This window comes from Neophocaena asiaeorientalis, unplaced genomic scaffold (assembly GCF_003031525.2).
Source record: "Neophocaena asiaeorientalis asiaeorientalis breed wild unplaced genomic scaffold, Neophocaena_asiaeorientalis_V1.1 scaffold1044, whole genome shotgun sequence".
NCBI classification, from domain to species: Eukaryota; Metazoa; Chordata; class Mammalia; order Artiodactyla; family Phocoenidae; genus Neophocaena; species Neophocaena asiaeorientalis.
The window spans coordinates 260598-282763 of NW_020174045.1; the positions used below are offsets into that span (position 1 = coordinate 260598).

The 22166-nt window shown below is 44.0% G+C and overlaps 1 protein-coding gene across 3 annotated transcripts in view; it reads right to left on the bottom strand.

The window, feature by feature from the left end:
- PITRM1 (pitrilysin metallopeptidase 1) overlaps positions 1 to 8159 on the bottom strand; it is a 31011-nt gene extending 22852 nt beyond the window's left edge. For 2 of the 3 annotated variants that reach the window (XM_024753913.1, XM_024753911.1), the window contains exons 1-7: positions 8082 to 8159; positions 5841 to 5946; positions 3731 to 3837; positions 3427 to 3578; positions 2762 to 2876; positions 2587 to 2683; positions 1767 to 1927 (exon numbers count right to left, since the gene is read on the bottom strand). In XM_024753913.1, the coding sequence (XP_024609681.1) occupies positions 1767 to 1927; positions 2587 to 2683; positions 2762 to 2876; positions 3427 to 3578; positions 3731 to 3837; positions 5841 to 5946; positions 8082 to 8134 (791 nt within the window). In that variant the 5' untranslated portion in view covers positions 8135 to 8159. The remainder of the gene's footprint in view (positions 1 to 1766; positions 1928 to 2586; positions 2684 to 2761; positions 2877 to 3426; positions 3579 to 3730; positions 3838 to 5840; positions 5947 to 8081) is intronic. The other variant, XM_024753912.1, reaches the window with a different exon arrangement.
- Between the last annotated feature and the right edge of the window lie 14007 nt (positions 8160 to 22166).

Consider the following 22166-nt stretch of genomic DNA (forward strand, 5'->3'; position numbering starts at 1 on the left):
GCATGCCAAGCTGTGTGAGCTACGCTTAAGGGCTAGGGAAGTAGCATCCTAAAGATCCTGTCACATCTCCCACTCGGAATTTAGAATGTGATAATCCAGGGCAACAAGCACCCCTGGTGCCATCTAAACACAGTCTCTATATGCCCGTCTGCATTTAGCTCCAGAACTCCCTGGAGAAAAGGCCAGCTATGGACTGGGGGCAGGATGAGCCTGGATTTGGGGCTGGGGCAGAAACCAGTGAAGTTACTGAAGACTAAAGACCTTCAGAAAGACAGGATGACTGTCAAGGAACTTTCTTAGGCCACAGTGGGGCAAATTTGAGCATTAAAAATTTTTATTTTAATTTCACTTGATCACACCTTAAATATACACATATATGAAAACGTTTCCATGAGGTTGTAATGATATTTAAAAAAATGAAATAATTCAAACAAGACTAAAAAAAAGTCCTTTCTGTCGTCACTGGAGGAGTGCCAGCCCCCAAAACTGGACAGCCAAGGGAAACCTCACTCCCACTGCCCACCCACCGCCTTTCCCGGGAGAACAGTACTTCTCAGGGTAAATTCTTCTTTACAGAAACCCAGCCAATAAATATAGAAGAAATTACAGAATTCTTTAGAAAATTTGCAAATCCTATCACAGGAACTGCTCCAGGCAACAATTATCACTGAACATGAGAGCCGCTCCTAGGCCCTAGGCCGTGAGGACTGTGAATATTCTTGGGGCCAGCACGCCACCCCAGCAGACGGCCTGGGTCCGCAGGAGGAGCGGGCTTTCAGTGGAGCGAGGTCGCCATCACCATCCCACCAGCCCTGGCATCCCCGCTGGGTGCCGCAGGCATGCAGGCATCACCTAAGAGGGTGCAGGCAGTCTCTGGACTCACGTCCAGCTCTCAGGAAACACATAAGCATGTCCGCCAATACCAGAGAAGCGGCGAGACACCCCAGAAGGCGAGAAAGTCAAGAGGGGGCCTGGCCTAACGTCTTCAACTGGTCCATGAGAATGAGGGGGCATTGTCCCACTAGAAAGGGTGCTTAGGAGACACGGCAGGGAAAGGCAGTTTGTGGGCCCCATCTGATCAAACATTTCAGGGACAACTGGAAAATCAATTTGGGCTGAGGTATAGGTGGTTTTAATCAGTTTTAATCAATTATTTTTTATTTTGTTTAACCTGAAAATGCTATTATCTTATGTAAAAGAACATCCTCGAACATATCTGCATGTATCTACATATACCTATGTACACGTCCAAAGGATGAAGCTACGCGGTAAGTGTAGAGTTCGTTGTTCTACTCTTTACACTCTCCTGGATGCTTTAGACTTTTCATAATTGAAATTTTAAAATTTTGCACTTAAAATAATCTTGCAAGTATGACTTTACATGAACGCTTAATGTATTTGCAAACACGGCTATTAGCATTTTATTATTAACAGTATCTTACACAAGCAATCTAATAGGAAGTAAATCTCTGAGGTTTACTGATGCAGCTGCCACTTTGGGGGCACCTCTCCAGGGCCCGTGTCAGCCTGCAAGGAGGACCTGCCAGCCTCCCCTGTCACCCCCTCAGCACAAAGCTGAGCTGCAGAGGAGGCAGGCGGGCAGGCCAGGCCCTCACCTTGCTGGGCGTGTGAGAGTTACCGCTGCAGACCCGAAGGAGTGTCTAAACGCACACATTATTAAGCAAACCTTTCCAAGCCGAACTGGAGAAAAGCATGACGGTGCAAGGAAAGCAAACACCTGGCACTGAGCTTCACAAGGCAGTCACCTGGCGTTGCTGGGGTGGTAGTGTGTGGCGTGGAACTGTCTGAGCTGCTCCCACGTGAGGTCCGGGATGCACAAGGGGTCCCCTCCGGAGACCACTGAGTATGTGTGGTCGGGAAGCAGGTGGCTCTGAACGTGCTGCGAGAACATCCTCTCGTTATCTGTCTTCAAGTAAAAGTACACGTGTACGTGAAGACCAACGCAGGCACTGTTCGTGTAATTCAACAAATGAGCCACATCCTGGGAGCACACCCACCAACATCCCGCAAGGACAACTGTTCTCGTGGTACATGAGGACGCCCACCGATGCATCTTTCAGCCATGAAGTGATGTTAATTAAGCTATGTATGGTTTTTTCAGGCGTGGTGCTACCGCACACTTTTAAGACCTACAGTAAAGTGTACACGTAACTTTTACACGCACCAGGAGCCAAAAAACCCCGCGACCCGCCTTACTGAGACATTCCCTTTATGCAGTGGTCTTTACCAATAACTTGATATGTAATTAGATCTGTAAACCCCACCATATACTCGGGCAAGAGAGAGTGGAAAAGACACGGTCTCGGGATCGTCAGAAACGCAGTCTTCACCTGGCTGACACCCTACAGGTCACAGGTCACTGTGGCTCCCACACCACAGCTGGGAACTGCTGACCAGCTCACCGTCCTGCGGTCCCTGCTCACAGCACTGTGCCCGCTAATTCCAGTCCTCATAGTGAGAAAACTGTGATGTGGCATGACGCCAACTAGCTACTGAGCCTATTTGTACTTCAACACTTTATACGGTAAGATAATTTAGCCCAACGTGAAAAAGGAAAACACTCACAAATGCTCCCTTCATTTCGTTAAAGACAACTCCTTTAAAGACCAAGGGCGTCTGGGGGTCATTGGGATCCTCATGTTCTAGTCGCCATCCTTCCTGCCTAAAGAGTAACAAACAATTACATGGGGACGGTGACTCTATCACTAAGGTAAAGATCAATTAACCAATCACAACATACCAGAAATCCAGTTCCCGTAAGCAGGGAAAGAAGGCTGCGTCCAAATACACGGATAGGAGGTTCCGGAAGTCCTTGGGGTTTTGTGTGGAAAATGGGTACAGGGTGTAATCACTAGCTGGACACAATGAAGAGGGCGATTTTAAATACAGCAGTAGTTCCCGCAGGACTCCTCCACCTCAGCCCCGTCTCAGCCTCACGGCAGGCCTGACCCGGCAGGGGCACAGAGGCAGCAGCGCCCACTCTGGGCGGCAGGTCTGGCGCCGGGGTCACCGCGGGCCCAGAGGACGGCCTGGCCCACGGAGCGCCCACTGTGTGTGCCCAGCCGCCCCCGTCGCCAGCCTGTCACTGCCCGGCTTCCTGCAGTCACCACCCAGACACCAGCACCATCACCGCTAACCTAAGCTCCAGAGCCCGAGCTTTCTAACATTACTTCCCAAAGAAAATGGCTGTCACCTTTTCCAGACAAAACTCAGACACATTTTTTCCTAAAACTCCAGGTTTTATAATCAACCACAATTTGGCTTTCCCAAATGATTAAGCTTCTAACGTCCTCCAGACAGGGAATGGGAAATCCACCCCAGTCTCCTGAGTGCCAACACCCCACCCCCTCCCGCCATCTCAGGAACTGCGGGAAGGCAGGGCTGTGTCCCGAGACCGCGTCTCACCCGTGAAGGCGTTCATGAACGTAGACAGCGACCTGTTCAGCATCTTGAAGAAGGGGTCCCGGCAGGGGTACCTCTGAGAGCCGCACAGGACCGTGTGCTCCAGGACGTGCGGGGCACCGCTGCTGTCCATGGGGGTGGTGCGGAACTGCACACTGCGGGGACAGGGTCCACACCTGGTCAGCCACCGCCTGGCCGTGGGGAGCGGAGGAGGGAAACTCCTCTACTCTCCCTGTTAAACTGCTGAAGGTGCAGTAGATGCTCCAAGCAGAGCATCCAGATCGTGACCTCAGGACGCAGCACACACCTGAACAGGTTATTTCTGTCCTCTCTGGCCAGGTGCAAGTGCTGTGCTCCCGTGCTGTCATGGCTGAGTTTCACGGCGGTCAGGGACAGCTCAGGAACAGATGTTACCTGAACCAACAAGGAAAACAGGAAGAACTCAACTCGGCTGGGAAGGCATCCAGGACGGTGACAGTGCACCCATGGCTGCAGGACCAGCTCACCTGCCTGAGGCTAAGGCAGTACTGGCAGGAACCACCATGTCCAGAGCCCACAGACGAGGAAGACAGGACCCGGGGCTGAGTACAAGGCACACCTTCTCTCCTCAATGCTCACTGTTGGCTAGGGAATTCCTGACTACGCCACAGTTAACGCTGGGAAGCAAGCATTCCCACCCCATCAGGGTGATGAGACAGTTTGCTAAGACCACAGAGCCTGCATTGAGACCCCTTTCGTCACACCAGGCTGCCCCGAAGGAGATCAGGCTTTCGCCTGGAATGTCTGTGGTGTCTCTTGCACACTTCATCTCCGGGGATGCTCAGAACAGCCCCACCAGGAGGTAAACACGGGGACGGACCTGAGCCTGGGGCAGCTGAAGAATGCTCTTGGGACTAAACTTTGCTTCTACTGGTTTGAGTTCCTGGCGGTGAGCTGGGGCTATCACCAGTTACTTGTTCCTAGTGGGAGGGTCCATGAGGGTACAGATCACTCCCCACAGAGGCAAACCTGTTCTCACCCCCGGTGGAGGTTGTGTGTGCAGGCGTGCTTCCGTAACTTCCACTGTCCTTGGTACTAACGCAACTGTGTCAAGGCCCCTCTCCTTCAACTGCAGCACTGCGTCATCGTAACCACCACACAGCCGTGAGAGTGACTTGTCTTCGCTGACAACTTACTGGCAGGGCAGAGATTAGAACTCGGATGTCCTGAGCCTGCTCTGGGGGGCCCTGCCACAAAAGCTATGTGCTTCAAGTGCTCTACTGATGCCCACGTAAGCTATACCTATGAAATCACTTGTCTCGAAATCATTTACACCTCAGAGTTCACAACTATACTTTGTAAGATGCGATCAATGAATTTAAAACCAGTCTGCCTCATAAACAGCTTTCACAGTAACTGTTTCTAAAAAGCATGACAGCTTATCATAAACTAAGTTTCTGATAGCTTATCATAAGTAAGTTTCTACAAAACTTGAAACATACAGGAAAAGAATCAGCCTCTGAACAAGGCATTATTAACCACAACTGTATTAGAAATCCCAAGTCCCCTGAGAAGTCTTTAGGGGCCTCACAAAAGGCCCCTAAACGGGAGTCTTTAGGGGCTCTCTCCCACAGCCATGAACCCCTCTAAGTGGCTCAAAGCTCCTGGACCCTGCCTTGAACACTCCCTGCCCCGGTGCTGGGCCCGCTCCCATTTCCTGGAGACAGATGGCGGCTCTCCTTTCATGCTCTACAAACCTGTCCCCACCCAGCGCCCAGCAGCCCCCTCTCCTGCGTCTTCCTCTTGCTCTCTGCACCTCAGCAAGCTGTTCCTTGTCCTGAAGCTGCACACGTGTCCTTCTGACTGTGAGCTGCTTGCTTTTGTTTTCATTAGAGTGTCAAGCACAGTGTGAAACCAGCAACCAGTCAATTATATGATGTGCACTGTTTTCAAGTATAGCATTAAAGAAAAAAACAATGTGAAAGTTTAAGCCAAACAAAGCAATAACAAAATAAAATCCATTTTTACATAAACTTAAGTACCTATAGGCCCACAATCTCTTTTCTATAATCCTGAAACCCAAACGGCTCAAAAACAGAAAGATTTTGCCCAAGTTTGGAGCAAACTCAGCCGATGGTGAAACTTGACCTGAATAGATGTGGGGCCTTCAGTCTTCATTACCGGTCACGACTGATGCAGAAACAAAAATGAGTTCATTTACTTTCTGAGCTCTGAAAAGATGTGAGGCGTCTAGGGGTTCAGGGAAGGCGTTAGGGATTTGTACTCATTTAAGAGTCAGAAAATCCCTTCATTTGCAAAACTCCGCTCCTTTGAGCACCTGCTGTGAAACAGGAGGAAGCCAGGTCCTGGGGACAAAGATGAAAACCCCTACGGTCTCTGCTCTGGGACCTGACACAGGAAGAGCACACAGGGCCTACCTGGCTGACAGTGAAGCCGTGGATCTTCTCTCCGATCTGGTACCGCAGCAGCGCCCTCTCACAGGCCGTGGTGCTCGCCCACCTCCATGCTCCGAGGCTGGCGCTGCTATGTTTAAGGAAAATAATCAAAGTTACATAATTTGCAGGGAGACTGGCTAACATAATTCAGCAACATAATGAAAACGCTGTCATGGGATAAAGAATTCAAAGAAAAATGAAAACCTGCATCTTCTAAACACATTCCAGGAAATTTCCATTAAAGTTCTTTCACTTTTATCTCAACTCATGCAACATCAACTAATAAATAAATGTTGAAAACCTTTTATTTGTACATGTCCATAAATAACTATAATACAATTATAACACCCATTTCCCTTGTGTAAAAAACAACTCATGTCAAAATCACAGTATCCCAATAAACTGAGTCTACAATAAAGTCCCATTACGTACCTACCAAATGGGTGAAAACCAAGAAGTCTAGTTATTACCAGGGAGTCACACACAGCCACTGGGTGTGCACACTGAGTGGAGAATGCGGAAGAGCACTGGCCTTATTCAGATTAGCAGTTCATTCCCCTGGATGTATGTGCCCTGGAGACCTGCGCTCATGCCCTGGCGCGCGTGCCCGTACGCGCGCGCGCGCACACACACACACACACACACACACACACACCACATACACCATTCCCAAGAGCCCCAAACCCCAGCGGCCCAGATGTCCAGCAACAGAGAACACATAAATTGTGGACTATTTAGTTGATAACTTAGTCCTAAGAATTAATGGACTACAACTACATGTATCAAAGATGTGGGCACATGATGCTAAACCAAAAAAAATTGCAAAGGACAGACACAATATTAGTCTAAACAGGTACTGTTCAATCAGGTAACGCTGTAGCGTGGGAGTATTGATGGATGGTAAAAACACAAAGAAAAATAAGGAGGTTATTTCTGTAAACCAGAAGGGCAATTTCATTTAAAAGGGAGGAGAATTATGACGTATGATGGGTAAGGAGCAATCTTAAACTGGGTAATGGTGACACAGCTTATTTTTAAATAATTTTTGTCTCACCTGCATTATACGTTTTATAGTGTTTTCTACATTAATGATGTATCCCCAAAATATTTCTTTTATATAAGATAAGCACACAATACACTGACTCATTCAATATCAGGCAATAGTACGGGGATGTTCTATTAACAACCAACATTTCCCTCCCCGATTTAGCCACTCTTAGAATTATGAGATAGAGGATTTTAACCCAAAACACCAATAAGGGCAGCCCAACAACAGACACCCCCCTGCTCCCTCCCCTGGGCTAACAGCAGCTAAACTCCACCACAAACTCAACAAGATTCTGTGAATTAACGTGACACTAAACAACTCATCTTGCTTTAAACCGTAAAATGTTGCAATATTTTACAAACTCAACAAGATTCTGTGAATTAGCATGAAACTAAACAATTCATCTTTGTTTAAAAAGTAAAATATTGTCCTATTTTACAAACTCAAAAGGCATGATACTTATTCATGGTTTGCAGCTAAACACACTCTATTACCATAAACCTTCTCATTAAACACAATGCTCCTCCACTCCCGGAGGCGCCACTCTCATCAAGGCCGCAGGTTAAGTAAGCGCAGGTGCGGAGCCTGAGGCCTCCCTGCCCACAACTACACACAGGGGAATGGAGCTAACGCCTAATGAGACCCCTAACTGCCGCCTACTTTTATTCTTGCATTAAAATCCACACCAACGACAGCCTGCACGCAGGGCCACCGCTCTGCGAGGCCCGGAGTGAGAGGGGTCAGGCCGGGTCCTCCACGGCTGTACCCCAGTCTTTCCTGGCTGCAGCATCCCAACCCTGGTAACTGGACAGGAACTCCCTTCCTCAGGAGGAGGCCACTGGAGGGGATGCTCTGCCATCCCGACGGGCTCTCGGAGCGAGGTCCCGGGCGAGGGGCCCCGGGGTGCACGAGCCACCAGACGAGGGGGCCGGGGGTGCAGGAGGCCGCAGCAGAGGGGTCCCAGAGCCCCGAGGCGGAGGGGCCCCGGGAGCCCCAGAACAAGGAGGTGAGGTACGGCACCCCTGACCGGAGAGAGACCCCGAGGCCTCCAGCACCCACCTGCCCGCCGGGCTCCCGGCGCCCTCGCCGCCCACCTTCCCTCCCCGCTTCACTTTCCCTTCCGCTTCCTCGCTCCCCATAAACTTCCCCCTTTCTTCCCCCCCGCCGCCTCTCACCGGCCGTTCAGCCTCCGCAGCGAAACCCCAGCTCTGCACCCGCTGCGCCACATGGCTTGTGACCGGCGCACCGCCGGCCGTGACCCCACTTAACCCGACGCACGGCGCGGGGCGGGACGAGCCGGCCTCCACCGTATTGGTCAGTGCGCAAGGCGACGGCTCCTTCAATAGGCTGGCGAGGAAGGGGGCGGGCCCCGCTACGGCGGGGCGGGACTCGAGGGCGGGGAGGGCGAGGCGACGGAGAGGCGGGGCTGAGAGCCATGGGCAGGCGTAGGGAGGGGCCGAGCCTGCGCAGGGGAGGGGCGGACTTACGCTGAGCCAGGTGAATTGCGTGGTCCTCTGGCCACAGGTAGGCGCTGGTTTCTGGAATGGAGGTTGTGCGTACTCAGGCGTCCGTTAGCAGGTCTCGGGCGGTGAAGTGAGAAGGGCGTCCAGCTTCAGGCTCCTTTCGGGTGCCCTAGCCCCGGGCTGTGGAGCTTCGTGGATAAGGTTAGAGGACTGCATCACCTGCTTTGCACGGCCACGATTCCACGATGTCATGCTCTTACTTACGAACGGTCCCAACCAGAATACCCACAGCAAACTGCAGGGCAGCTCCCCACTGGCATTTCGTGCCTGGGGGGACTACACACGTGGCCTACTCGAACCTAAGGGAGTGGCTCCAGGAGGGCAGAGCATGAGTGGGTGGGCCGGCAGACGGCTGTGGGCTGTCAAGGGCATTTGGGATTAAACACACCTGGGCATGGTATGGGAGGGACTTGGAAGAATGCAGGACCCGAGTCTGACCTCAGAGCTTTTGTTTCCTCCATTCTCTGGACTTCCGCATCCCACCCATCCCCTCCCCCATCCCGGGACTTCAAAGGGACTCATATCTCCCTGACCTTTCCTCCAGGTTCTAAAGAAAGAACACTAAGTAGACAGGTGCAATTGATTTGAACACGAAACGCTTTGACAGCAACGTAAAGGGTAATAAGGCAAGGAAAAGTCACCAAAGTCTACAAAAACCTCTCCACGATGCAGAGGAGTCTGTAGTTAACCACTTATTCAGCGGAGAATCCAGCTGAACCAGGACAAACAAGGGTAATGATGAGAAGGTACGGACACAAACATACTCCGTGTAAATACCTTTCCTCTGATGAGAATTTGGGTAATAAATGTTAGACCCACAACATCTCTGTGATCTTTGGGGAGACAGTTGGGTGTTATTAACCCTGCTGTGATTATGCAGGAAAGTGAGGCACTGGAAGGTTCTAGAATTTTGATCTCTGAAGAATAAATGCTACATAAATCCACTAATTGCCACTTAGTAGAATGTTTCCACAGGATAAACCTCACTGATGGCTGACCCACACATACACACTAAGAATTTATACATAATTATGTTTAGCAGCACCAACATAATATTAACATTCATATGTAATCTCAATTTACATTAACACAAATCTTTGCAAGGTAGAAAAGAAACATCAAAAATTGTCTATGAAAAAAAAATTGTCTATGCAATATCTTGTTACCAAAAAAAATCCTATGTTATAATGAAACGTTGTGTTAGTAAGATTAGCAAGTGAGCATTCTCAGAATAGACTGTGCCTGGGACATAGAAAGGCAATCAAGCAAATATCGGAGTGTCATGTGTAGAATTGTGTCTCCCCAAAAAGATATGTTGAAGTCCTAACCCCCAGAACCTCAGAATGTGGCCTCATTCAGAAACAGGGTTTGTACTGAGGTAAACAAGTTAAAATGATAATCCAATATGACTGGTGTCCTTTTAAAAGGGAATAGTTAGGCACCTTGACACACACAGGAAAAGACCATGTGAAGATGAAGGCAAAGATTGAGGTGATGCTTCTGCAAGCCAAGGTACCTAAGGATTACCAGAAGCTGGGGGAGAGCTATGAACAGATTCTCCCTCACAGCCTCAAAATGAACCAATCTGCCAATACCTTGATCTCCAAATTCTGGACTCCGGAATGATGAGACAGTAAATTTCTGCTGTGCTAAGCCACCCAGTTTGTGGTACTTTGTTACAAATCCCTAGCAAACTAATACCAAGATGTCAAGGTTCTTTTACCTCCAGAAGAAAAATATGAAGTAGTTTAACTGAATATGTTGTTTTCAGGATTTCATGTCATCGATAAAATGCATGCTTTTGCAAATCCCTTATTTCTGAATTCTTCATAAACAGCAGTCAAGTGATGACTGCTGGAAATGCAAAGTAAGTGTCTCCAAAGTTGGCATGAAGGAAAGGTATAAAATGTTAACAGACTCAGTGCTGATAACATGAAATAAGGGGAAACAGCCTCAGACTAAAACCCAAACTGCAATCCTAGCACTCTTTTATTTTTTTCACTCAATAAATGTTTATTCTGTGTCACCTGTTTGCAACCACTGAATATTTCTACCGATAAGTTTGCATAAGGCATTTCATCTTTCTGTTGAGCTTGTAAAACCGGGATTGTCTGTAGAGAAAGAGGTCCCAATTTTCTCTCAGTTGACTTTCAACCCTATGGTCCTATAGTTTTGTCATCTTAGGTCTTAATTTTGACGTTGGTCACACACTGACTTCAGTCTTCTGTTTTGTCTGTTTAAAATGACCCATTCAGAAATTCACATAATTTCGCAGATTTTGATTTCATTTCTACTTCTAGGTACATTCCCTGATGTCCACCTCTGATGCACATCACCTCTTCCCCTGAAATTAGTTTAACTTTGGGTGTTTTAAGTAGTTGTTTTAGAAAACCTAAGATGTTGTTGAGATTCCTCTTGGCTAAAATCCTTAATAATAATACTTAAAAAAAAAACTTTACAAATTTACATATAACTATGAGACAAAAAGGCCAGGTTTAATGGTTAAGAAAAGGTACATTAAAATAACAATGAGATATTATCTATCAAATGTAACAGTTTGATAAAACTCAAGGCTAGTGAGGTCTGTGAAATTACAGGGATCAGGTATTTTTATGCTCTGGGAGCTATACTATATATATTTACCTTTTGGAAAGCACTTTGGCATCATTTATGCATATTTTAAATGCATGTACTCATTCACCAGAAATTTCACTTCATGAAAATTATCCTACAGCTATATTCTCACATGGGCACAATGATGTATAAATAATGTTCCCTGCAGCACTTTCTGACTACAACAAATATTGAACAACATACAAGTCTACCAAGAGGGGTTTTCTTAAATAAAATGTAACACATTTATATAATTAAATACTACATAGATAGTAGAAATAGTGATATGTATTATCTTTCATATATCTATATCTACATCTATATCTATCTATCTAGCACAAATTAGTAAAAAAAAAAAAAATCCGGATGCACGCTGAAGCTCTCACTTGAGTGGGGAAAATACACTTGCATTTGAGTGGAATGAGTCAAAAAGGAGATCTTAATTGTGAAGCTAATATAACACTTTAGCAAAAGGCATTTAACAAAGACCTAAATAAAGGGCAAGGGGTTCTGTTTCCATGGACAGGAAGCTCAGTATGATAAGGATGTCATTCCCCTCCAAAAATGCAATGCAATTCTAATAAAAATCCCAACAGGTTAGGAGCACAAGGTGATCCTAAGACAGAGATGAAGGAGAAAAGACTAAAGAACAGGCAAAGCAATTTTGAAGCACAGTGTGGGAAACTTATTTTAGCAGGAATTTTAAAGAGTCTTATTAAGGACTTTTAGACTTATTAATTCTACAAAGCTATAGCAAATAAGATAGTGTGTATTAACACAGAGGGAGAGAGAGGCAAAGAGGCTGAAAGAATCTAGAAAAAGCCAGGAATAGACACCTAGGGCACTGGAGAACAGATTCAATAAATCTTGTAAATTACATGGGAAAAAAGTGGAATTGCTACTTCAAATCACTTGGTACATACCTCAAGGCCACAATGATATTATACTTCTTCTAAGGGCTTAAAAGTTTTACTTTTCTCACTTATGCTTTTAATACATGTAGTTTGAATTTTGTTTCTGCTCCCTGTAATAGAAAAATCCCGAAGATTAAAATGCCCACAGAATGAGTCATTAGGTTGGCCCCCTGACTCATGGTACAATTTTAAGTTGGAGTCGAGGCAGAGGAAGGACCTTCCCTCCCACCCCATCGTCCTCAGCATGCATGCACTGATGCCTGAAATACCGCAGTGGGAGAAAATTATGTTCCAAATTCAGCAAAATGTTTGAAATGCAATACCCATTTTCTTAAAATCACACTGAGAGTGAATGACTTTTCTTGACCATGTGTAAGGAACATGACTGACAGGGGATACAGAAAGAATGTCAAAGGATATGGGCAAAGGGTTCATCGCCAGGTGGAAATGAGAAAGTGAAGAGGGAAAAAAATATAACCTAGAAACTTCCAAAGACAACATTTATTCTCTTCAAATGTTTCTTTTCTAACGGTAGCCATTACTCAAATTTTAATCATTTTATATGTTTCAGATGTTTTTAACAGCAACTCAAAAGCTACTCTTTCCTTATGAACGATTCGGTAACTTGTAAAACTAAACCACGGTTTACTCAGGTGGTTACAACACAGAACCATCCAGTTCAAGGCTCCATGTCTGACCTTTTATCTGCTCCACGGTCATGAATTACTTGCTTTATGTGATAAATCATTTTACAATACTTGTAACACTTTATAATAATTTTGTAATCGCTTTCCAAGGTAGGAGTACAATGTGTTCATAATCACTCTCTTGTTGGATAAATTTTTTGGGGCTCCTAGGACAGGCTGCATACTTTTCTGCTGCTAAATTTTGGGTAAATTTTTACAAATTACCTCTTCAGGCAGAGATTAAAGACACGGCCCCTACTTTTATGGGACCTTTGGTCTAGCTGGGCTAAAATCAAGGTGTCAGCAGGGGCGTGTTTCTTCTGGAGGCTTTGGGGAGAATCCTTTTTCTAGTCTGTTCCAGCTTCTAGAGGATGCCCACATTCCTTGACTCATGGCACCTTCTTTTCAACTTCAAAGGCAGCAATGGCTGGTCCAAGTCTTTCTTCCGATGCCATTTCTCTGGATCTGATGCTTCTGCCTCCCTTTTCCCTATCTAAAGACCCTTGTAATTACACTGGGCCCACCCAGACAATCCAAAATAATCTCCTTATTTTAAGGTCATCTGATTGGCAACCTTAATTCCCCTTTGCCACAAATCACAACAGACTCACAGGTTCCAGGGATTGGGAAGTGGCATGTTTTGGGGCCATTATGCTACCTACTACAATGTTAAAATAAATCACCTCCTATATTATGAAATGCCAGAAGTCTTTAAAAAAATATTTAGTTGTAAAAATTAATGTCTTACTAATCTGTTGTTGATATGTGAGAACAAAATTGTTGGGTTTCTATTCCTAAAAAGAGGCAGTCTGTTGATATCCATTCACTCTTTTTTGTTTTTCCCCGGAGCTTCTTTCCTGACTATTTACTGGTCAAAATCATTATTTCATGAAACAAATGTGAAGTTTATTCCAAAATTGTTGTTTTTCTCAGCAAAACATTCTACAATATTCTAGCTTACTTGTATGAAGGGGGAACTTTAACACACCAGAAACAGAAAAAAATATATTGTAATTGAATTTTCACACATCACTTTTTGGAGCTTTGACACAAATATCTGTTAGAGAAAGAATAGATGAGTACTATTGCAGGTTGGAGGATGGAAAAGAATACGCATGATAGCATTTATACAACATTTTAATGTATTATTGTTTGTGGCAGTGAAATAAATATTCATTAGTGAGATGGCTTTTTACTGGAAACAAGCCAGAGGCAACAGCATAATTATACAATAAAAAGCTCAATGGGGGAAAAGCTGTTTTTAATTAATTCACAATTGGTCCTGTTTTAAACTCAGAGACCATATCATCATTCAAATAGATTGATTTCAACAGATCTCTTAATGTACTAATCATTAAAATTACTTTTGTATCAATAATATTGATAATGTTATCTATATTATCAATTGGGGAACTGATAATTATCAAATATTAAATAATATCAAATTTGGGGAATACTGATAATATTCCCAGAGTGGGAAGAGCAGAACTGGTCTTATTTCTAATGTGAGGGTCTTAAGGGCACCTGAGTTTGAAAATACAAAGTTGGGAAGTACTACATTCCAATGTGAAATCCACGTCCAAGGAGAGAGAGAACTAAGGTTCAGTGACTGGAGCAGAAAGAAGTTGGTCAGAGGCAAAGCACAGGCTGCTGAGGGATTTCGGCACGTCCTTCTCCACTGTGCTGCTTCCCCGCAAGTGTATGGTGTGCAGGGGGGGAATCTGGTCCTAAGAGATAAGCTGGAAGCCGATTCTGTCTGCTGTGACTCATGGGCCCATTGCTACCCTTGTGTTCTTGTCTAATGTATTTCTAGGGAAACTAAAAGTTGGACTATCTATTTGTGATCATTTAGTAGTGCTTTGAAAGTGGAAAATGACCCAAGTCACCACGGATTAAACAGACAGGAATTTATATTCTAACTGATTTTAGCTTCTGCTGGACCCATCTTTCGTCTATGGTTATGAGATGCTGTTAGAAGCTGAATTGTGTCCCCCCAGCCCATGCATATTGTAAAGCCCTGACCCCCCGGGACCTCAGTATGTAACTGTGCTTAGAGATGGGGTCTTTAATGAGGTGATTAACATAAAATTGTTTAGGGTGAGTGGGACCTAATCCAAGTTGACTGGTACCCTCAAAAGATGAAAACACAGACACACACAGAGGGACGACCATGTGAGGACACAGGGAGAAAGCGTCTACAGGCCAAGAAGAGAGGCCTCCAGAGAATCCAGCCCTGCCGACACCTTGATCTCGAACTTCCAGCCTCCAGGACTGAGACACAATGAATGACTGTTGTTTAAGACCCCAGGGTGTTGTATTTGTCCCCCTGCGACCCTAGAAAACCAGCATAGATGGCTACTGCTCAAGAAGGGAAAGACAGATTGATCTCAGGGACCCAGATTACTGTGTCCAGAAACAGACCCAGAACATACGAAATTTCATATACGATAAAGGAAGCATTTTAAATCATTGAGGAAAAGATTGTTTAAGAAACGAAGTTGAGATAAATCAGTTCAATACTGACCCATTCTTTACACCAAAAGAGATTCCAGATAGATCAATGCATTTAATATAAAATGGGCTCATAAAAACATAAAAGATGAGTAAATGTAAAACATAATTTAGGAATTATTTATAAGTATGGTATAAAAATCTAGAATCCATAAAGAAAAAAACTGGTATATTTGTCAGTAAAAATTCTCAAATATGTGTGCAACAAAAGTATCATTACAAAGAAAAGACCAACAAACCATAAAAAAAATTTACAAATCTCATGACAGAAAAAGACCTTAGTATACAAACAATTCTTACAAATCTCTTAGAAAAATGCCAATCAAAAAATTAGGAGAGTTGGTTCAAAAACAGAATTACAAATGACCAACAAAAAAGAAAGACCCTCAGACTCAGAACTAAGAAAATTAAAACGTGAAACCATTTTTAACCAATCCAGTTGGCAAAGATTTAAGGTTTGAAAACGGTTGCTGTCTCGAGTAATTACTCCCACATAATTTGGTGGGAATATCAATTGCTAAGAATATTTTAGAGCAGTACTTGGCATGTTACTCAAATGGTAAAATAATACACGTTCCTGAGAGTGGCAGTTTTACCTCTCACAGCTTACCACGTGCATATGTTCACGAAAGATTGCAGAAAAATATACGTGCAGGGAAGCTGTAAATGCAGATACGCCTAAATGTCCTCCAACGGGTTATTTTATGTTCCTCTAATGGAATCTCCATCAAGCTCCTGCTGGGGGGGAGGGGGTGCGTGTCGTCTCCCTGACATGGGATAGACACTCTCCTACAGATTCTCAGGAGACAGGAAAACCCATTCAATATCCTCCTACAATAACAATGGGACAGGGCTCCCTGTGCCCACACGACAAGATGGCCAATCCACTGTGTTATGTAAACATTGCAACTTGTGAAAAGTATCTTTACTTTTTTAAATTAACTTTTTTTTTTTTTTTTGCGGTACGCGGGCCTCTCACTGTTGTGGCCTCTCCTATTGCGGAGGACAGGCTCCAGACACGCAGGATCAGCGGCCATGGCTCACGGGCCCAGCCGCTCTGCGGCATGTGGGATCTTCCCGGACTGGGGCACAAACCCGTGTCCCCTGCATCGACAGGCGGACTCTCAACCTCTGTGCCACCAGGGAAGCCCTAAATTAACTTTTAATTGTGATAAAATATACATAACCTAAAATTGACCATTTTAACCACTTTTAAGTGTACATTATGTGGCATTAAGTACACGCACACTGTGTGTAACCATCACCACCATCCATCTCCAGGACTTTTTCATCTTCCCCCAACTGAAACTCTGTCCCCATTAAATAGTGACTCCCGATTCTCCCTCCCCCAGCCTCTGGTACCCACCATCTACTTCTGTCTCTATGATCTTGATGACTCTGAGTACCTGATATGAATGAAATCATACAATACTCATCCCTCTGCATCTGGCTTATTGTAATTAGCATTATGTTCTCAGGGTTCATCCATGTTGTAGAATGTCACGATTTCCTTCCTTTTTAAGGCTAATAATTGTCTGTATTTACTTTATTTTGTTTATCCACTACCCTGTCCATGGATACTTGGGTTGCTTCCACCTTTGGTTATCGTGAATAACACTGCTGTGAACATGGGTATACAAATATCTGTTTGAGTCTCTGCTCTCAATTCTTTGGGATACGTGCCCAGAAGTAGAATTGCTGGATTGTATGATAATTCTATTTTTACTTTTCTGAGAAACCATCAGTATGATCCTTTATAAAAATAAAAATGGTTAAAATAAAAATATAGGAACAGACACAGACCTCATAGCAATCAAAAACGTCTGGAAGGGCTTACCTGGTGGCGTGGTGGTTGAGAGTCTGCCTGCCGATGCAGGGGACGTGGGTTCGTGCCCCAGTCCGGGAAGATCCCACATGCCGCGGAGTGGCTGGGCCCGTGAGCCATGGCCGCTGAGCCTGCACGTCCAGAGCCTGTGCTCTGCAACGGGGGAGGCCACAACAGTGAGAGGCACGCGTACCGCTAAAAAAAAAAAAAAAAAGTAAAAAAAAGTCTGGAAGCATACAAATCCATGAATAATGGTTATCTAAAAGGAGTAGACGTGAAATGTGGGGATCAGAGAACATTTTCCTTTCACTTTACACCTTTCTGAACTGGTTATTTTTTTCAGAACTGTATATTACTTCAGTAATACCAATGAATAAGAATGTGTACAATTGCCATCGATATGCTTTCCAACAGATTAATAGAAAACATCAAACAGAAAAGCCTCAGCCTTCTACCCAGTTCCTTTCCTGGATGAATTTAAGGTGTGCTGCTCACAGCTTCTGATTTTCTGCATTAATTTTCCCGGGAAAGAATGATATTCATTCATTTGTCTGGGGGCTCCTTGAAGGCAGGGGTGGTGCATAATTTATATTCATGTCACCCGTGCCTAGTGCCATTTCTAGAATGTGGACAGTGCTTAGTGTTTTCTGTTGTTAGTGGCTGTTTTGGCCAATCCCTGAGAACACCACCTGGGCTGTGAGTAATTCCTACCTCTACAGCCTCTGCTTTGCAGAGGAGATCACTTCTTCTCTGTCGCTCACTTTCTCTCTACTGTTTCCCTTCAGACAGAAAAGAGGCATCTTTGTGCCTCAATTCTATCACGCGGCCTTTACTCCCATAAGAGTTCTTCATCTGACTTCAACCTACATAAAATATAATTTCCATCAAATTGTTGAGGATTATCCTTTAAGTTGAGAGGAAGCTGTTGTATTGAATACAGTTTCGTAGTTAGAAACGTCTGGATTTAGATCTCTGTCCCACCACTTAGAGCCATTTGACCTTCAGCACATGACCTAAATTCTTTAAATTTCAATTTTCTGTAATAGACAATATCACCCACCTCATAGAAAATATAAAATACTTAGCATAGCGTCTTTTTCATAGTAGGAACTGAATAAATGGTACTGTAAAAGCTTTAAAATTGACATTACCAATTACTACCATTATAATGATAATTGTCATTCTAATCATCTTACTCTAAACAGATTTCTTAAAGGGTCTACTCCTTAGTAAAGAAATGTCACTTTAAAATACATAAAAACAGAACACAGGAGTTTATAATCTGTTGTTTCTTCACAAATGATAAACAGATTTCTTAGCTTGGAAATATTTAACTTGGAAATTGATATTTTAGAGATTGTTTCAATTAGCTCAGAGGAATAGATTACCCTGGACTTGTCAGGATATATGATTAGCCCTTTAACTCACATCACATAAAACTACTCTCCTTTGTGAAATGAAACAGGGGCTGATCATAATGAAATTCATCTCATGGGATTTAGCTAAAATTTAAGGAGATAACGTATCTGAAGCGCTCATCAAAGTGTCCCACAAATAGTTCTCATAATAATTTTATTTATCACTCTGATAAAAAGAGTAAAGCTGTTCACCGTTCATTGTTTTCACCCTTTCTTCCAGCACTTCCGTTTCTCAGGACATTGTCCACTTAATAAGTACCTTTACCAAAGCTTCTGAATTATTCTCTCACACTACAGTTATGCTGTTAATTATGTGATACTACAGAAGGGCATATTTAGAAAACTATCCAGAATCAGTACATTTTTTCCCACTAGGAATAAATATGTAACTTCCCCTACTAATTCCATCACATGAACCATCGTGCTCATTGTTGTGTGTTTATTATTCATTTGTATCAGATAATCTAACCATTGAATTAAAGTATCTCATTTAGATTTTTCTCTTTTTCAACATAAATTATATATAAATGATTTAAACAGATTCTGGCATTTAGAAGACATTTTGAATATTCAAATTCTTAGAATATTATAAGGGGAACATTAAACCTAATATTCAGAGAACACAATATATGTTAAGGGTGAACCAGGTGAGCCTGCTGTCTTAGTTGTCATTATAAATGATTCGGATCAACTACTTGGTGAGCTGATTAATTGCCTTACAATCTTCTAAGTGAATTCCAACAGAGTTCATGCATTGCTTTGTAAAGACTTAGCCCCCAAATCAATATGCAGTGGTTATAGATAAATTTACTTAATTGGAAAACCAGGTTAGGATTCAATGGCTTGTTCATGATCAATCATTATGTGAAATAAAACTGGAATTCAAAATTTATTCTTATTCAGTAGGCCTGGTCTCTAACGATATGAAATATAATTATGTAACTTTCATGAAATTGACATGACAGAGTTAAAGCTTGAACCTCCCCCATGCTCTGCCAAGTTCAAATCACTGCAAAGAGGTGTCCCGTTCTGGGCTACTCACGGTGCTCCGTGAGCAGCTGCTTCTGGTCCGAAATAAGGTAAATTCAAAACCTGAGAGTTTAGAAGTTAACATTCTGAAATTAAGAGATTAGAAACTGAAGAAATTAAGTGTAGAAACTGAGTTTCGGAAGTTTAGAAGCTTTTATAACATTCTAACTCAGAAACGTTTCTTTAAATCTAATATTAAAAATTCAAGATTCCTCTTCCGTATTTATTTTGCCCTTTTAAAATAATTCCTTTTTTAATTTTAGAAAAGTATCAGCCCATCAGGATTGGACACTTGAAAAAAACAAAATTTGTCCTTCATCACAGGTAGTTGGGGAAGTGGTGATTTGGAGAAGTGATTTCAGTGCAGTCAGAGACACATCTTCCTGGGTCCCTCAGCCGCCTGGAAATGACTCATCCACGGAAAAGATAAAATAATTTCCTTGCCAACAGAGCCGTCTTCCCAAAGCCTTCAATTTGGTTTTCAGCGACGGTGTGAACAGAGGCAGCCACTAGGTGGTGACTTTTCCTTAAATTTCACCGTTTCTGTGGCAAGGATCTTGCTTTTGCATAAATACTCTTTTACCCAGTTTATTTATTTTCACTGAAATTGCTTTCATGGCAGTTATTCACACTTAGAACCACTTCAGCCTGCTTGGCTGGCACTGTTAAAAGGACAAGTCATGGTCGCTGTAGATAAGTGAAAAGTAACAGGGAGTTTAGAACCACAAGGAATTCCTGTTGTGCTTCATGTGCTTTTACAATAAACAAATGATAAGCAGTGCCTCACGATGGAGGAGTGAGTCTTGCACTACTGGCTTCCAGGGCATCCGTGAACTCCCCCCACGGCCTCCAGCCCTGCTCTGCACGGACTCATCCAGCTTCTCACTGAGGCCTGCCAGAGCGTTCTGTGCCGCCAGCTACAGAAACTGGTTAAGGAATAGGCCAAAGATTCAAGCAATTAACTCATTCCTTAGAACATTTTTGGACTCTACGGAAGGATATTTTCACTCTTCACTTGGGGGAAGAGAACAGAGCCTGAGTCCCTACTTGAAGAAGCAGTGGCAAAGCGGGACCAGGCAGCCTTTGTGCTCCGAAGCGCTCTCTGTTCTTGGGTTTTTGGTGGTTTCCCGATTTTCAGCCATCTCCGTTTACTGGCAGCCCAAACTCCTGGAGAAACAAAGTCAAAATTCATTTGTTGATTTTCTGACCTGACTGCTTTCTAGCTGTGGTGTTGGAAATACACCTCACCCCACCTTCACTCACTTCGTGTTTTTGAGGTTCCCTGGTGTGTGCTGGGGGACAGAGCCTGGCGCCTTCTTGTTGGGACGACAGTTTCTCATTGGACTTCGTAGCCGCGGCTCCGTCTGCCGGCTCTCAAGAAACAGCACGCTCATCTCTCCGACCCAAGGGTGTGAGGACTCAGGATGGTTCAGGCAGGGCTTCTTCTCGTCACCCTTGTGGCTTAACATTCCATGAAAAAAGGGGGATGTCGAGAGGTGAGGGTACAGAGGCTGAAATACATCCTCTACACGGGGGCGCTTGTCTTCTGGGTCTCGCGTCTTTATCTCATAAGCCCTTGACTGTCAGCTGAGTGACACCCGAAAGCCGCCCTCTGCACTCACACTTCCTGGTACCAGCCCCGGTCTTCAAAATAACATGATAGGTCCATCAGTATCCTACTCAAAGCGCACCCTACATCTGGGCCTATGCTTGCTGTTCCCTCCCACAGCACAGCCTTTTCCCAAACACCCATGGCTCCCCCTTCACCCGTACAGGGCTCTCCCAGCCGTAGGGACTTCCTTTAATTATAACAACCCCTAAGCCTGACCCCTCTCTTCCTGCTACCCATATGCTTCAGTACTTCTCTATGTACATGTTTGTAAAGATACAGTCATACGTAGTATTTCTATGCTCTTGTATATTCTGCTATGTCATAATCTTTAATGGCTGTGCAGCATTCCATTCTACAATCAGACTACTTATCCCTTCACACTCTGCTGCCTCTCCTGAATCACCATTGTCAGAACTTCTGAATATCAGTTTGTCTCTTAGAATACCCTCATCCAGAGATTCACAGTATAACTTTGAATATTAAAAAATAGCCTTAAATGGCCCTAGGAAGCTCCCACTGGCTTTTCTAACATAAGACATTTTTCCTACTAGTAAAGAACTCTTCAAATTGCAATTATTTTGAGGAGAAAATATGCTAACAGGGAGTCACGAAGGGATTGAACTTTGGCAACAAGTTGAACCACACCTGCAGACAGAACGATGCCCGCACACCCTCACTTGCAGACAGAAGCGGTGCCCACACATCCTCCACCATAGGCAGCTCCTCCATCCGGGGCAGGAGGCTGACAACAGCACCCGTGCTCTCTTTGGTCAGAGAACATCATTCATTTCTCGATTCATTTCTCCATTTGTCATGGGTGATTCATTTCAGGCACTTACATTAATTTGAGATTGGATTTTGTGTTGAATATCTTGGTGAATTGTGAACTGTTTTACAAAATCATACTTGGGAAACCTCTCCCGGGAGACTGGAGATTATAATGAGAATTGAATATTAGGTGAGTAAAATTAAATAGAGTTAACATTTTGGTATTTAAGGGTTTCCAATTCATGAAAATACTGTGGCGATTTCCATCTCCAGGTTTTCATCCTTATTACAGTAGAAAATGGAGTCTGACAACACTTCAATTTATGTTAGCCCATGACTATTGTTTCGTTTTTCCTCAATT